Source organism: Tachysurus vachellii, chromosome 12, assembly GCF_030014155.1.
Source record: "Tachysurus vachellii isolate PV-2020 chromosome 12, HZAU_Pvac_v1, whole genome shotgun sequence".
NCBI classification, from domain to species: Eukaryota; Metazoa; Chordata; class Actinopteri; order Siluriformes; family Bagridae; genus Tachysurus; species Tachysurus vachellii.
In genome coordinates this window covers 14,457,962-14,473,018 of record NC_083471.1, presented here as the reverse complement: position 1 = coordinate 14,473,018, position 15,057 = coordinate 14,457,962, and the positions used below count along the sequence as shown (strand labels likewise).

General features: G+C 37.6%; 1 protein-coding gene across 3 annotated transcripts in view; it reads right to left on the bottom strand.

Annotated features, from left to right (window-relative positions):
- Nucleotides 1-14,499, bottom strand: part of dnm1b (dynamin 1b) — a 31,276-nt gene extending 16,777 nt beyond the window's left edge. The window contains exons 1-15 of one of the 3 annotated variants that reach the window (XM_060883049.1): nt 14,113-14,499; nt 11,271-11,344; nt 8,147-8,296; nt 7,735-7,938; nt 7,453-7,551; nt 6,219-6,379; nt 5,605-5,747; nt 5,297-5,432; nt 4,580-4,647; nt 3,480-3,618; nt 2,946-3,032; nt 2,762-2,832; nt 2,582-2,633; nt 1,175-1,186; nt 174-287 (exon numbers count right to left, since the gene is read on the bottom strand). In XM_060883049.1, the coding sequence (XP_060739032.1) occupies nt 174-287; nt 1,175-1,186; nt 2,582-2,633; nt 2,762-2,832; nt 2,946-3,032; nt 3,480-3,618; nt 4,580-4,647; nt 5,297-5,432; nt 5,605-5,747; nt 6,219-6,379; nt 7,453-7,551; nt 7,735-7,938; nt 8,147-8,296; nt 11,271-11,344; nt 14,113-14,273 (1,671 nt within the window). In that variant the 5' untranslated portion in view covers nt 14,274-14,499. The remainder of the gene's footprint in view (nt 1-173; nt 288-1,174; nt 1,187-2,581; nt 2,634-2,761; nt 2,833-2,945; nt 3,033-3,479; nt 3,619-4,579; nt 4,648-5,296; nt 5,433-5,604; nt 5,748-6,218; nt 6,380-7,452; nt 7,552-7,734; nt 7,939-8,146; nt 8,297-11,270; nt 11,345-14,112) is intronic. The other 2 variants (XM_060883047.1, XM_060883048.1) reach the window with 2 other exon arrangements.
- Nucleotides 14,500-15,057: the final 558 nt, after the last annotated feature.

Here is a 15,057-nt window from a genome sequence, read left to right as displayed (position 1 = left end):
TAATGTGAGTCTCTCCTCCATAAGCATTTTGAAAAAAAGAGTAGAATATATAATCCACCTCATTATATTGGTTTGACAAACTCCAGAGAAAGAATGCACAGATCACATGGATGTAATTAAATGGGCTGTGGTGTTTTGGGGGAATTTGACTAAAGTGTGGTGAAATGACTCACCTCATCATCTTTGTACCAGGACAGAGTCTCAGCAGTCAGCACAAACCAGTACTCTTTTGCCCCTCCTTTCATGATACCAATGTTATTGATGGTTAGCCAGCCCTTTCTGATAACCTACACATAGGGATATTAAAAATGCTTAAATGCTTAGTGCATCTGATAAAGCACTGTGTGTGTGTGTGTGTGTGTGTGTGTGTGTGTGTGTGTGTGTGTGTGTGTGTGTGTGTGTGTGTGTGTGTTATTGGACATGATATGTGAGGCTCTTATACTACAGCAATTTTTTTTATTAATTAAAAAAATGTATATATTTTATGTATTAAGCCATAGTTAATGTAGAAAATCACATTCATTATAATGCCATTATAATGTCACAGCAGAATCGTTAATGAACTCGTTTTCCCAGAACACAGAAGAGTCTACAAATATGGCCTCCATGGACACAGACACCTCACACCTGGACATGTTCACATTTAACTGAATTCTGATATAGTACACCAGGTTTTAATAATCCACACACAGTCAGCTCTGTTCTACAACTGCAAGTTTTCTTAACCATGTTTCTGTTCCTGATATTTGACCTGGTTTGTTTCTTTCCTTTCCAAGTAAGCTGTGTTTTTTATTGTGTTAGCACACAAGCCCCTTAAAGTTAGTTACTATTACAGAAATGATAAGGCATTAACATACTGTATTTTGAGTTGAACTCTATCTACAACTATCTGCTGTTATAGGAAACTAATCAACTACTCAACAATAGTCTGACCAATAAGAATTAAGAATTCAACAGTGGTCTGGTATAATATTGAATATAAGGACATGTATAAGCATGTTGTATTTATGCAGTTTGGAAAATATAGTTAGCAGCATATTGTCTACACACACACACACTCACACACACACACACACACACACACACACACACACACACACACACACACACACACACACACACACACACACACACACACACACACCTTTCAGGCAAACACTCTCTGCACACTTACCATTATCTCATCCTGATTTGCCGTTTTCATAGCAACATTGGTAAAGCAAGGGAAAGGGTTTAAAAGAGGTAATTAGATAGCTGAAAAAGACAGAGTGGAGAGAAAAGTGCGACAGAAAGTAGAAACAAGTAGAGGAACAAAAAGAAATACAGAGGAGACATAACTTATAGGTGCATGCCACTCAGTGACACAATCAACAAGTTTAAGAAATAAACGCGCTTGTAATAATAGACTGTATAACACAATCATTAGGGTGTCCAAAACATTTAAAGTGTTCTATCATGCCACATGTTTTAGTGTTCAGTGAATGATGCAGTATAGTGCAGGGGTTGGCAACCCGCGGCTCCGGAGCCGCAAGTGGCTCTTTCATCCCTCTGCTGCGGCTCGCTGTAGATTTGGAAAATAAATATTTAATTTAAATGTATTTTATTTTAGTTAGTTAGTTTTTTTTTTTTTTTTAAATGTAATTCTAAATTCTAAGATTATGATGCTCTTGTAACAAAATAAACCGTGTTTAATTTGTTTGTCGTTCAAAATATGCGTCATAACTTCCGACTTGCGAAATCCGACACACAGAAGAAGACATATTTTTGGTTTGCTGCAGCCGGCAAGTTAAAATTTTGATGTCATGAATACGAAGAGGACTCAGTTAGACATTGAACATTTTATTTGAAAGTAACCTTCAACCCAGAGTATTTTATGTTAAGGTTAGTTCAAACTGTTCAAAATATTTTTGTTTTATTGCAGAAATAAAATTTTGTTTACTCGGTAGCAGTTCATTGATTGCATAAATGCAACAGAATACAGTTTTTTCTATACTTTCCATAAAGGTAAAAAACAATATATGCAGTGTTATCTTCATTTTAGATGTCAAAAGGGTTTTGTGGCTCCCTGTGGTTTTTTTTCTGTGGGAAATGGGTCCAAATGGCTCTTTGAGTGTTTAAGGTTGCCGACCCCTGGTATAGTGTGATACTGTAAAGTGTCTGAAAGAAGATGATTGTCAATTTTTAAGGCACTCTACTGTGTATGAGAAATATTCCAATTACACTGGGCAAATTAACAAATCTTTCCTTCACAATGTCTGCCCCAAACTCTCTTTTGACAATATCTATGTATTTAGCTGTATTTTAAGCAAAATGGACACTGAATAGAGATGAGGAAATCGATTCAGACTCAGGGTTGAGCTAATTTTAAGGGCTGAATAATGAAGAATGAATAAATTTTACAGAAGCCTGAAGAGTAAATTTGAAATTAACCTATTGTTATAGATACTGAAATACTTTTAACTTTTAACTACATATTTAAAACATTCGTTAATGTCCATTATAAGAAGAATGTTATAATGGTTTCTGGTTAACCAAAATAGAAAAAATGTTCAATTTGTGTAGGTGGGCTGCTGATGCCTACCTGATTCCCTGCAGCCTTCTTTTTACTCATCTGACTACTTCTCTGTTGGGCACTGTCAAGCAAATACCAACAAATTCACATCAAATTGCACAACACAGTAAACAAATAATTTTTTTTAACTATGCTGTATAGAAACACAATCTTTAATACACAACCTTTAATAAAGCCATATGATCTTACTTGGCAAAACCAATGAAATCTTCATGGTTGGTGTTCATGTAGGCCAGCTCAATGTCGATCAAAAGCATCACCTACAAAGAAAAATGAGAACATGACATGCAGTTGTATGTATTGTTATATAAGGAGTCCACATTGTTGTTGTAGTCCTTTAGAATAGGTTAGTTTGTTCATAATATAGTCCAACCTGGTCCTTTGTGCGACTCTCTCTATCTCTGATATGCTGTGTGACAATCCTCTCCATTTCCTCCCTCAGCATTGGATACTGAGCAAGCTGTTTAGCACAAAACAAAGCATATATTTAAACTAAATACTACTTTAAGAATATGACACTGGGTCATGGACACATTTACTTTTGTGTAAACCCAGTACAAAAACAGAAGCAAAAACTAGACCATATTAAAGCTTATCCTTTATCATTGAACATAACATATTACTTGAACAGACAAACACAAGACACAACACTTTTCAATACATTGTGGTAGCAGTTCTATTCTAGAGAACAATGTTAATGTGTTCAAATTGTTAGGCACATAAACGGGACAATAATCTGACATCTGATAAACTTTATGCTTCTAGGTTTATGCTAATAACTTATATGTCAATCAGTTCATGTTCAGTTCATGTGACATTATTAAATGAGTAAATCACTCACTAAATAACTTCACTGTTTATTAGTCTGTAAAAAACATTAGTGATAAGCACATATATGTTGGCTTACCTTCTTAGTGCACTGTCTGACTGTATTGACCAGTTCAGAGATGACCATGTCCACACATTTCTGACATGGCTCTTTGATCTTAGCTATCTGTCTCTTCACAATCGTCTCAAAGGCCATATCAGGGGTGAAGAGGCCAGTCCTGGGCAACGACAGACAGACAGACAGACAGACAGACAGAGAGAGAGAGAGAGAGAGAGAGAGAGAGAGAGAGAGAGAGACAGAGAGAGAGACAGAGAGAGAGACAGAGAGAGAGACAGAGAGAGACAGAGAGAGAGACAGAGACCCTTACTTGACATAAATATATTGCAATTCACGGAAAAAATGCATGTCAGTTTACACATAGCCACTATAAAAGGAACACATTTTAAGTTATATTTTAGATTTACTTTGTAGCTCATAGTTCTGTGTCTTTATTAAGTTCCTGGAGAAATGGTGTTCCATTTCACTCTTTACTACATCAGCTATGTATTTTCAAAATGACAATAATAGCTTCTTAACTTCACTTAGCCAGCTCATTCATACAATTATCCAATTAGGCATCATGTGGCAGCATCCAACAACATGTGGCAGCAGCACAATACATAAAATCCATCTCATCAGCTTAAGCCTAAACTGTGAAACCATATACTTTTTAAAGAGAAAAGAGAAGAGCTTTTTCCTAGACAACCTTTCATGAAATCCTTAGTGGGTTTTTGTTTGTTTGTTTGTTTATAGATGTTGCTGAAAACCACACAATGTTTATTCAGGCCTTAAATAAAATACGAATTTATGGTGTGCTTTCACATGTCCATGTCTTTCATGTTTCATGTTTCATGTTTTATTTATTATATTTAGTTATATAACCCACACCAAAGTGGATTTCCTGATCGTGATGAAGTAAAATGTTAACATTTTTCTGTTTCCAGTATAACAATTTCTAAAAAATAAAAAATGGTGCCACAAATTAGAAAAAAAAAGAAATAATCATCAGCCTATTGAACAGTAATATACAGTTTTTTTTTGTGCTTTGCATAATCAGAGCTTATTGGCAAGGATACTGGACATTAAATGTACCAATTAATTGGCAGTTGTGTGGGTGTGGTGTGTGTGTGTATGCTCACCTGATACCATGGATGTTTTTAATAGCATAACTGATTTCCTTGCGCAACTCTTTCTCATCAAATTCCATCTACACATTCAAAAGACAGGAAGAACAAAGGGATGTCATTATAACAAAAAAAATCTGTGTGTTTCCTGTGTGTGAGATTCGTACAGTAGAGCTGATATCATTAACCAGGTTTGGCAGAATTCCCAGGCCAACTGCATCTCAACATCAGCACAAAGACTTTAGCCCAAAAATCTATTATTTAAGAACTGGGGACACATTTATTTCCTTTTTTTGTAGTCACTGTGGTGCACACATATTTTTAATGTAATCATTATAGACATGAGGTCCGCAGTTTATTTGATTTAATTTGATTTATTTGCTATAAAGCAAGATTTCAGTGTTTTTAAACTAGCTGTTCAATTATCTGTTCCGTCCACTGTCCATCTATTGGCATGTAATATATCTCACTATTTTCTCCACTTCAGGCTTCTATTTACAATTTTCTGATCAGGAAATGTTCTCCACCCTTAGCCAGAACAGAGTTGCACAGTTATGCTTTTTGCACTGATGTTTGTGTAATGGTAGTGGTGTGGGAATGGGAGTGAAAACCATCTATATTAACATTGCCTTGTAGACAACAGATCACGCTTAACAATTACAAACTGTCAAGTTATGTGAAGTGAACTGCCCCATGTAAGAGAAATTATTCAAAGGAATTCCTTATAATCACCTTGACCAGTTCAAAGGGGAAACGCTCATGAAAAATACGGTTGATCCTGGCTCCCCCTGACAGCTCATAAGTGTCAATCTGATCACCAGATCCCTCAATACACTTCTCAAAATCCACTGCAAACTGCTGAACCATTCTGTAAGAAAAGAGAGCAGCAGCTGCCTGATACCCAGGAGCTCATGTATATGCTGAATGAATGTTCATGAAAATGAATTATCACCCAGAATTAACCTTATCACACACTTATGTACACATTTAATACATGCTAGATTTTTAAAAAATAATGACAGCACAACAATTTGACTAACTGAAGAAGGGCTTTGGTCTTGCGGGAGGGGTCATCTGGGCGGAAGTTCTTGTACTCTTCCACTTCCTTCTCAATGGACAACAGCTGACTTTGCAACTTGTTCCTCAGCCCTGGCAGTGTGTCTCGAATGTGATTGGTCAGTTGCTTCAAATAGAAAATCCACATGCAGATGTTAATCGTCTAAGCAACTCATGCGGTTACTCATTTGAATAATGACTGTGATGATAGTTAACCATAATTACAAACAAAGACTTTATTACCCCGACACTTCCTTATTTATTCTATCATTGCAAAGCCTTGCTGTTTTCCTGCAAGTTTGGAGTTTGTTTCTAGAGTATAGTTCGCTAATGTGAAATTATGACCATAGACAGATTTGTTTACTCTGCCTGTGAATCAGCTTGCTTGATTTTCTACCTCCACTTTTTACAAATTTACTTGTTGCAAGTGACTCAGGTCAAGTAAATGTGTATTATTAAAATATCTTATGGTGTGCCACATAGTATTTTATTCCTAATGTTTGAGCTAGTTGGAACTGTATTTTCTATTCTATACAAAATGACACATTGAGCTTTAAAGCAAATGTTTAATTGTAAAATTAAATCCACTGTCTCTTACCTGATTTAGGATTTTCTGCAGGTAAGGGGTCCCCATGCGATCAGCCAGGTGGCGATAGGAAGGGTGGCTGAGGAAGAACTTCCTCTCAGCTGCTATGGCAGCAGTTATGTCCTTTTTTCCATCAATATCTTTCTGACTCCGGTTCACAACTCCAATGTAGCCTACAGGGGGCATCAGATGTCAGCGAGCCAGATCACAGGCTTGTATGGTATGAGGTGTACAGCTGGGATTCTCAGTAGTGCTTTTCACACTTTGAATATTTACCCCAGATGCATTGTAAACCCTGGCTAACCAGAATCCTGGATTATCTTGTTTGATGTTTCACACTGCTCATACTTTAGCTGGGGTTTACAACTAATCCTGGATATTCATATAGTTTTAATCATCTATCTAACAATTTTAATAATGCATTTAAAAAGTGTGTGCTGGGGTAGATTGTACAGGCTTTCAACATTTTTGTCTAAATGTTATCTGGTGCAGTTGGTAGTGTTCCCACCTCACATCTCCAGGGTCTGTGGCAGAGTGCAGTGAGATTGGCTTACTGCATGTTCAGAGTTTTACATGTTCTTCACTGTTCATGTGATTTCCTCTGAGTTCTCTAGTTTCCTCCCACTTTCCAAAGGCATGCCAGTAGGAGGATTAGCTAAGATAACTTGCTTCTGTCTGTGAATTTCCATGACTGTGTATGTGAGTGTGTATATTTGTGTGTATCTCTGCCTCTGGCCAAGCGCGATCCTGACCAGAGTTAATGAGGCCAATGTATGGATTATGAATATGATTATCTTTAGCAACCATTAACCACTCTGCTTAGGGTAACAGTAGATTGAGAGCAGCACATAATAGGAAATCATCACACAAAGTGGATAAAGAGCTTGGATGAGAGAACTCCAACATGGACAGGAGGAAAACATGCCTCATTCAACATAGATAGTATGCTAAGCTCATGTTTGAACTGGGAAACCTTAAGCCAGGAAATTTTCTTTACTAATCAGTGAATTTTTTTTAGTGGAAGAGGTCACTGGTAGAAATAATTGAGAACCCCTGATCTATAGCAGTATATTTTTTATTCTGATGTTTCTAAGGATGAAGATGGATATTCACTTTCAGAAAGAAACATCAATGAGAAGTACCCTCTGTATCTCAGAGCTGACCTAAAAATAACTTGCTGACTCAGCGATGATACACATTAAATTTTAAACTGGGGACAAAGTGAACTTCTGTGAGTGAAATTTACCTCTACGCAAAGGAAGAAGCTTGTTCTCCAAGATTTCACATGCATCTGTGCCCTCATCCATCAGGTCCAGTTTAGTTATCACACCAATCGTTCTAACACCTGCTCAAAGACACACATTCACACACATACACATGCAAAGTCACACACAAAAATTAAAAATGAATACCCCAAACACGTATTACACCTTCTGTCTATTTGGCCGTTCAAGATGTGGTCACTCAGAAGCAAAACACACTAGACATGACTGCAAGACATATATGGATTAAACACTGTATTTCACACCTTGAGGGTCCACTTCCTTGGCAATCTTGAGGGCATCTGAGTTGGCGAGGTCTGAGTTGGCAGGAGAAACGGCCAGCAGAAGGCAGTTCTCCTTTGTAACAAACTGCATGATCATTTCCCTGATCTGGAATTCAATATCAGCTGGCTGGTCCCCCACCGGCACTTTGGTCATTCCAGGCAAGTCCACCAGAGTCAGATTCAATACTGGAAAAGAAAGAAAAATAGGTTTATGTGCCTTAAACTTATAAGAGGAATGATGACTATCACTTTTGACCTTCTAGCAGCATTTGTCTGGTCCCCAAATTGCTTTTTGAAAAGCTTTTATTGTATACATTTTTTAAATCAGTCACATGTGCTTTAATCTGGTCCATTATACAGTTAGGCTTGTTTGTGTATGTGATGTATGACTTACCAATTGGGGAGTAGACTCTCAGGTTGATGGGTACAGGAGAGATGCCTTTGTTCTGTCCAGTGATGCGATCTGTTTCTGCTTCGATCTCCTGACGCACTTCCTCAAAATCAGTGAACTTTTTCCCTTTGCAGTGAAGAAACTCAGCATATTCTACAAATAAATCATGACTTTATGAATGAAATTGGATGATTTCATGATTTATAGCTTGCTGAGGGCAGGAGTAGTTCAGTGCTTAAAATATTGGGCTACCGATCTCAATGGACAATTTACTCTTCTCTGTTGCTTTCAGATAAGCGCAATTCGGGCTCGAAACTGGGACAAATAGGACTAGAGCTTGGACTTTTCTGCACAACACCCACTACCTCAGCTAGATTATTGTACACCACATATTACATATATTGCACACATTTGCACAATAAATACAGTTTTGTCACCGATCCATAGTATACAGTATATATATTACAGTTCTGTGAAAAAGTAATTGTCCACCAAGCAAATGATATTTAATGTAAATGTAAAATTCAATGATTTAATAAAAATTAAATGATGATTTCATTTATTAAAGAAGAAAAGCTGTCCAAACCAGTTTGGTGAACTGGGATGTCTGGATGCTGTCGGCTTACAACCCTCACAAGTCGCTCCGGTTTGCAAACTGTGGAGTGGTGGGAGGCTTTAATTCCCAGTAAGCCCTCATGTCTGTGTCACCTTCTGGCTCTAGCCCTTTAGTTATGCTGTCATAGCTATTCTTGCCGTAGTCCCTGACTTTGCACATAATTTACTTTGTCCATCACCTGATTACAGTCATACTTACCATTAGTTCCTCAGGAGCTCTCGGTTGCACTATTATAAACTGTTGAAGAAATGACATTATTCACATTTAAATTATTTCCTGTCCAGTGTCACCCAAATGAGGATGGGTTCCCTTCTGAGCCTGGTTCCTCTCAAGGATTCTTCCTCATATCATCTCAGGGAGTTTTTCCTGGTCGCCTTTGGCTTGCTCATTAGGGATAGGGATAGATATATAGTATTTAAAACTTTAAATAAAAAAAAGTAAACTTTAATTGTATATTTATATATATACAAACTCGATTCCAAAAAAGTTGGGACACTGTACAAATTGTGAATAAAAAAGGGATGCAATAATTTACAAATCTCATAAACTTATATTTTATTCACAATAGAATATAGATAACATATCAAATGTTGAAAGTGAGTCATTTTGAAATGTCATGCCATATATTTGCTCATTTTGGATTTCATGAGAGCTATACATTCATGAGAGCTACACAAGTAGCAATAAGAGGCTGGATAAATGTACATATAAGGAACAGCTGGAGGACCAATTTGCAAATTATTAGGTCAATTGGCAACATGATTGGGTATAAAAAGAGCCTCTCAGAGTGGCAGTGTCCCTCAGAAGTCAAGATGGGCAGAGGATCACCAATTCCCCCAATGCTGCAGCGAAAAATAGTGGAGCAATATCAGAAAGGAGTTTCTCAGAGTTGCAAAGAGTTTGAAGTTATCATCATCTACAGTGCATAATATCATCCAAAGATTCAGAGAATCTGGAACAATCTCTGTGTGTAAGGGTCAAGGCCGGAAAAACCATACTGGAAGCCCGTGATCTTCAGGCCCTTAGACGGCACTGCATCACATACAGGAATACTACTGTAATGGAAATCACAACATGGGCTTAGGAATACTTCCAGAAAACATTGTCAGTGAAAACAACTCACTGTGCCATTCACCGTTGCCATCTAAAACTCTATAAGTCAAAAAAGAAGCCATATCTAAACAAGGCTCATTTAAAATGGACTGTGGCAAAGTGGAAAACTGTTCTGTGGTCACACGAAACAAAATTTCTTTTTGGAAAACTGGGACGCCATGTCATCCAGACTACAGAGGACAAGGACAACCCAAGTTGTTATCAGTGCTCAGTTCAGAAGCCTGCATCTCTGATGGTATGGGGTTGCATGAGTGCTTGTGGCATGGGCAGCTTACACATCTGGAAATGCACCATCAATGCTGAAAGGTATATCCAAGTTCTAGAACAGCATATGCTCCCATCCAGACGTCGTCTCTTTCAGGGAAGACCTTGCATTTTCCAACATGACAATGCCAGACCACATACTGCATCAATTACAACATCATGGCTGCGTAGAAGAAGGATCCAGGTACTGGCCAGCCTGGCCAGCCTGCAGTCCAGATCTTTCACCCATAGAAAACATTTGGCGCATCATAAAGAGAAAGATGCGACAAAGAAAACCTAAGACAGTTGAGCAACTAGAAGCCTGTATTAGACAAGAATGGGACAACATTCCTATTCCTAAACTTGAGCAACTTGTCTCCTCAGTCCCCAGTCGTTTGCAGACTGTTATAAAAAGAAGAGGGGATGCCACACAGTGGTAAACATGGCTTTGTCCCAACTTTTTTGAGATGTGTTGATGCCATGAAATTTAAAAACAACTTATTTTTCCCTTAAAATGATACATTTTCTCAGTTTAAACATGTGATATGTCATCTATGTTGTATTCTGAATAAAATATTGAAATTTGAACTTCAACATCATTGCATTCTGTTTTTATTCACAATTTGTCCCAAAAATGTCCCAAATTTTTTGGAATCGGGTTTGTATATATATTTTTTTCTCCCCCTTGTGTTTCCATACCTCTGTAAAGCTGATTTGAGACAATGCAAATTGTTAAAAGCGCTATACAAATAAATTGAAATTGAAAATTCGAATTCAAACCTACCTGCCCTATGTGAAAAGTAATTTCCCCTAAATCTGTTAACTGGTTGTGCCACAACTGCAAAAACTGGCAACAAATGCAATTAAGTATTTGCAATAACTACCAATGAATTTTGGCCCACTCTGCAGAATTGTCTTAATTCAGCCATTTTGGAGGATTTTCGAGCATGAACGGCCACAGTATCTCAATTAGATTTAAGTCCACACTTTGACTAGGCCACTCCAAAATCATATTTTTTTTTAGCTATTCAGAGATGGACTTGCTGGTGTGTTTCAGTTCATTGTTTTTTGTGTTCTCTTTTTTTGTTGAATCTTAAGGGGTTATTCTAAGGGGCCACAAAAGAACACCCAGTTTGCATGTTGATCTGTTGTTACCTGTTGGACAGTTGATCAGCTGCAACACTAGGGGTCGGCGAGTCACAATGCCAGATCCTCTAGGCAGAAAGTCCCTTTCAACAGAAAAAACAAATAATAACAAATCAGTCACTCATTTAAGAGGCAGAAATCATTTGGTGCATTGGGTAGACAACTTTGAGATTCAGAGTAGAAAAATAAAGGGAGTAAAAACAACCTGAACACATCTAACCTTGTTAGTAAACCTTATTAGTATACCTTAGTATCACCTTTCTTCTTTTTAATAAATTATATACATGCACAGGTGGAAACATGATGTTTTATTGTCCCACATCATCATTCAAAAAATGTGAATTTATATAGTTTGGAAACAGAAGAATAATACTTTAAGATTTTTCACATTTTCCCAAGTGTTACTGAGGATGGTAGATGGTGATGTGTGAGTTTGTACCTGTTAACAGGCAGCCAAAGAGGACCCCTGAGTAGTCCAATGAATGTGTTGGTGTTGTGTGTAGGTGGTGTGATACAGACAGCAGGCAGAGAAAAACTAAAGCCTGTGCTGTACTTTTGTTATAAATCCTGAGCAAGGAGTAAACAAACTGCAGCAAAGCTCGATACATTCTGAAGGCAGTTCTGAGGCAGCAGCCACACAGCAATGACAGCTAGCTTAAATTTTCACATGCTGACACACTTACTGACTCTCTCACAGACATTCACACCTACAGTCTCACAGCACAGCCTCAGACACTTTCATCAGTTTTTTCATCAGATTTGCTCTATTTTTTCTCTTCCATTTACTAGAATTATTACTCCTTAATATCATACACTACAATAGTTAATAGTTAATTACAATATGTATACTGTATATATTATATATACATAATTGTACATAATTTATATATACTGCAAGTACTGTAACTATTACTGTAGCTATTTTTCTGTACTTCTATAGAATTTACTTTGATTTGGTTTATTTGACCACATATCAATTATATGCATCTAAAAAGTGTCAAAGCAAACAGTCACAAAACTCTTCCTCCTTCGTTCTGGAAGCAATATTATCTGGAAAAATCGTTTAGAGATACATACTTTGAAAATCTACCAGAAACAGTAGACCATCTGGGTACTTTAGAGATCATTTCAATATATCATTTGTGAGAAAATAATTCTGATCAATGCTATTTAGAGTGTATCGTAAGCAATTTGAGATGCAGAGTAAAATTCCTTGCATGCAAAAGTCTGGTAAAGCAACTAAGATTATGGAACGGTGAAAATAATTATATTTTAATGCGTAACTACTAAGAAATAGATTATTGCTGCAAAGAAGAGAGCAGAAACTGATTGTGTTTTGATGTTAGTGGTGTTTCATTTAGCATTTTAATAGCATCTCTATATAACTCTATATAATTCAATCTAGTATCAAAGAAACGTATTTAAAGTCAATTTATTAAAATAAAAGAAATAAAAGAAATAATGAAATAGAGTTTTGATCAGAAACCTCTTAAATCTTAAATCTGAGTGATTACAAATGCCCTTTTTGGAATGTAAGTAAAAACAAGTGTCACAATTCGTGCTACATTACTGTACGCAAATAATTAAAAACTAGTTGGAAGGCCTGTGATGTAGGTTTCACTTTCCTTATGTGAGAGAGTAGGGATTAGTGGGTGGTTAGCACTCACTTCTTTAACTGTTGTTGTTTAAAAATTGGTTAATGTTTTAAACAAAAAAGTGTTTCATAAGTAAATGTTTACTACTGCTTCTTTCACCCTGTTTAACTTAACACTCACTGATGGCATTGCAGCTATGTGTGAATCTGTGCGCATGCGCAGTACAGGGGCGGCTAGTGACAGAATGTGCCTGCGCTGCTCCGAGGTCGCGCGTTACCGGCGCACAAAGCTGCCTGTGTTGGTGCAGGGTAGAGAGCACGAGCAGCTGATTGCACACATGAAACGGATGTTTTTGAATGGAGGCCTCTCCTCATCGTATAATGCTCAGTCTGTTGGGAAAACACAGACCTTCCTTGCAGTCCCTTTGGGAAAGATTATGCCTACAGTGAACAGACGTGGGAGTGTTACGTGATTACATAATGCCAATCTCTTCCCTTTCCTTTCTATAATAACACTCATGGTATGATCAAATCATGAGTTAATGGTCATGTCAAAACAACCGATAGAAAACCCGAGGGAGGATTATCCACGAATCATCCACGCATCCATTCTTGGGCTTGCGTCCATTTTTAATGTTGCTGCAGAACCTTCAGATAGCATATGCACTATAAGCAACTTAAGTGATGAATAAATAACGATATATCGATAATAAAGCACTGTAGCATGTAAAAAAGAAACAAAAATGATGTCTGAACTGTGATATAGTAAACAGGATCATCCAGCCTTTGAGCTCATCACGAACCCGCCTGTTTAAAATTCACAGAGACAGCAAGCCTCTCCATGTTCATTGAGAAAAAACACATCAGCATAATCTTCTTCCAAACCATTCTAGACTGGTTCTGGCGTAATGCATTATTTCGGTTATGTTTTTGTGGCTGTGTTTTGGTGGAGAAATAACCTATTTATAGCTACAGCACTGGCTGGAAAATGAAGAGGCTGTGTGACATGAGTGAGGGTTTTCAATTAATCTTCTTTAATATGATTAACATGCTGAATCGTGAGTTAAAGCAAATGCTTGTTATAAAAAGAATATGCTGAATTTATTATATTTAAATATGCCATAAATGTGTGATCACGTTCAGATAACTGTAAGAATGTGAATAATTAGCCTATCGCTTATGTCTGTCTTTTATTTTTAATGTATGTCATTTTTATTAGTATATAAAGATGTTACTCGTTCCCTTTGCATTACTTACTTCCCCACAAAGTTCTCCAGCACAGAGCTTTTTCCTGCGCTCTGACCGCCAACCACTGCGATCTGGGGAAGGTCCAGGTTGGCATTTTGTCCGATCGCAGAAAACGCATCCTGCATTCGGTTAACCAGCGGAATCAAATCCTCCATCCCCCGGTTTCCCATTCTGACTGCTGGCTGGGCTTCTGCTTTACAGCGAACGGGAAAAACAGCACCGAATAGAAAAAGCGCCGCTTTTTTACCGGTTCCCTTTCAACGCCTCCGTGATGTCCAGACCTCAAAATTTGCAAAATCTTCAAATGTCCAAATGCCTAGTGACAGCCTGTCTCCCCCTCTCTCCCCCTCTCTCTCCCTCACACGCACACACACACACACACACACACACACCATGAGCTGATAGGATGGTAAATCAGGGTTGCCAGATCGCTACACAATCTACTATCAGCAAACACTGGAAAAAACTGGAGTAAGGTGAGAAAATTGATCATTTACATCGTTTAAAATGATTATTCACAGAAATTTGGCTAGTTTACTTACTGACATGTTTTGAGCAGTGAAAAGAAATCAGTGGAGAGAATGCAGAGAAAACTGATCTCCTATTATTATTATTGTTGTTAGGGTTCAAGCGCGAAGCGCTGGAACACTATTGTATTCGTTCTGATTTATTATTAGGGTTCAAGCGCGAAGCGCTAGAACACTATTGTATTTGCTCAGAATTTTAGGGTTCAAGCGCAAAGCGCTGGAAACCTATTGTTTTTGTTAGGATTTTTATTAGGGGTCAAGCCCCGAAGGGGCGTAGACACCTATTGTTATCGTTAGTTTTCTTCTTCTTCTTCTTCTTCTTCTTCTTCTTCTTCTTCTTATTATTCCGTCCGTCATTGAAGTCAATGGCAGCCCATAGAACCGTACGTAGGAAAGTTATGAAATTTGGCACACATGTAGAGGCCAG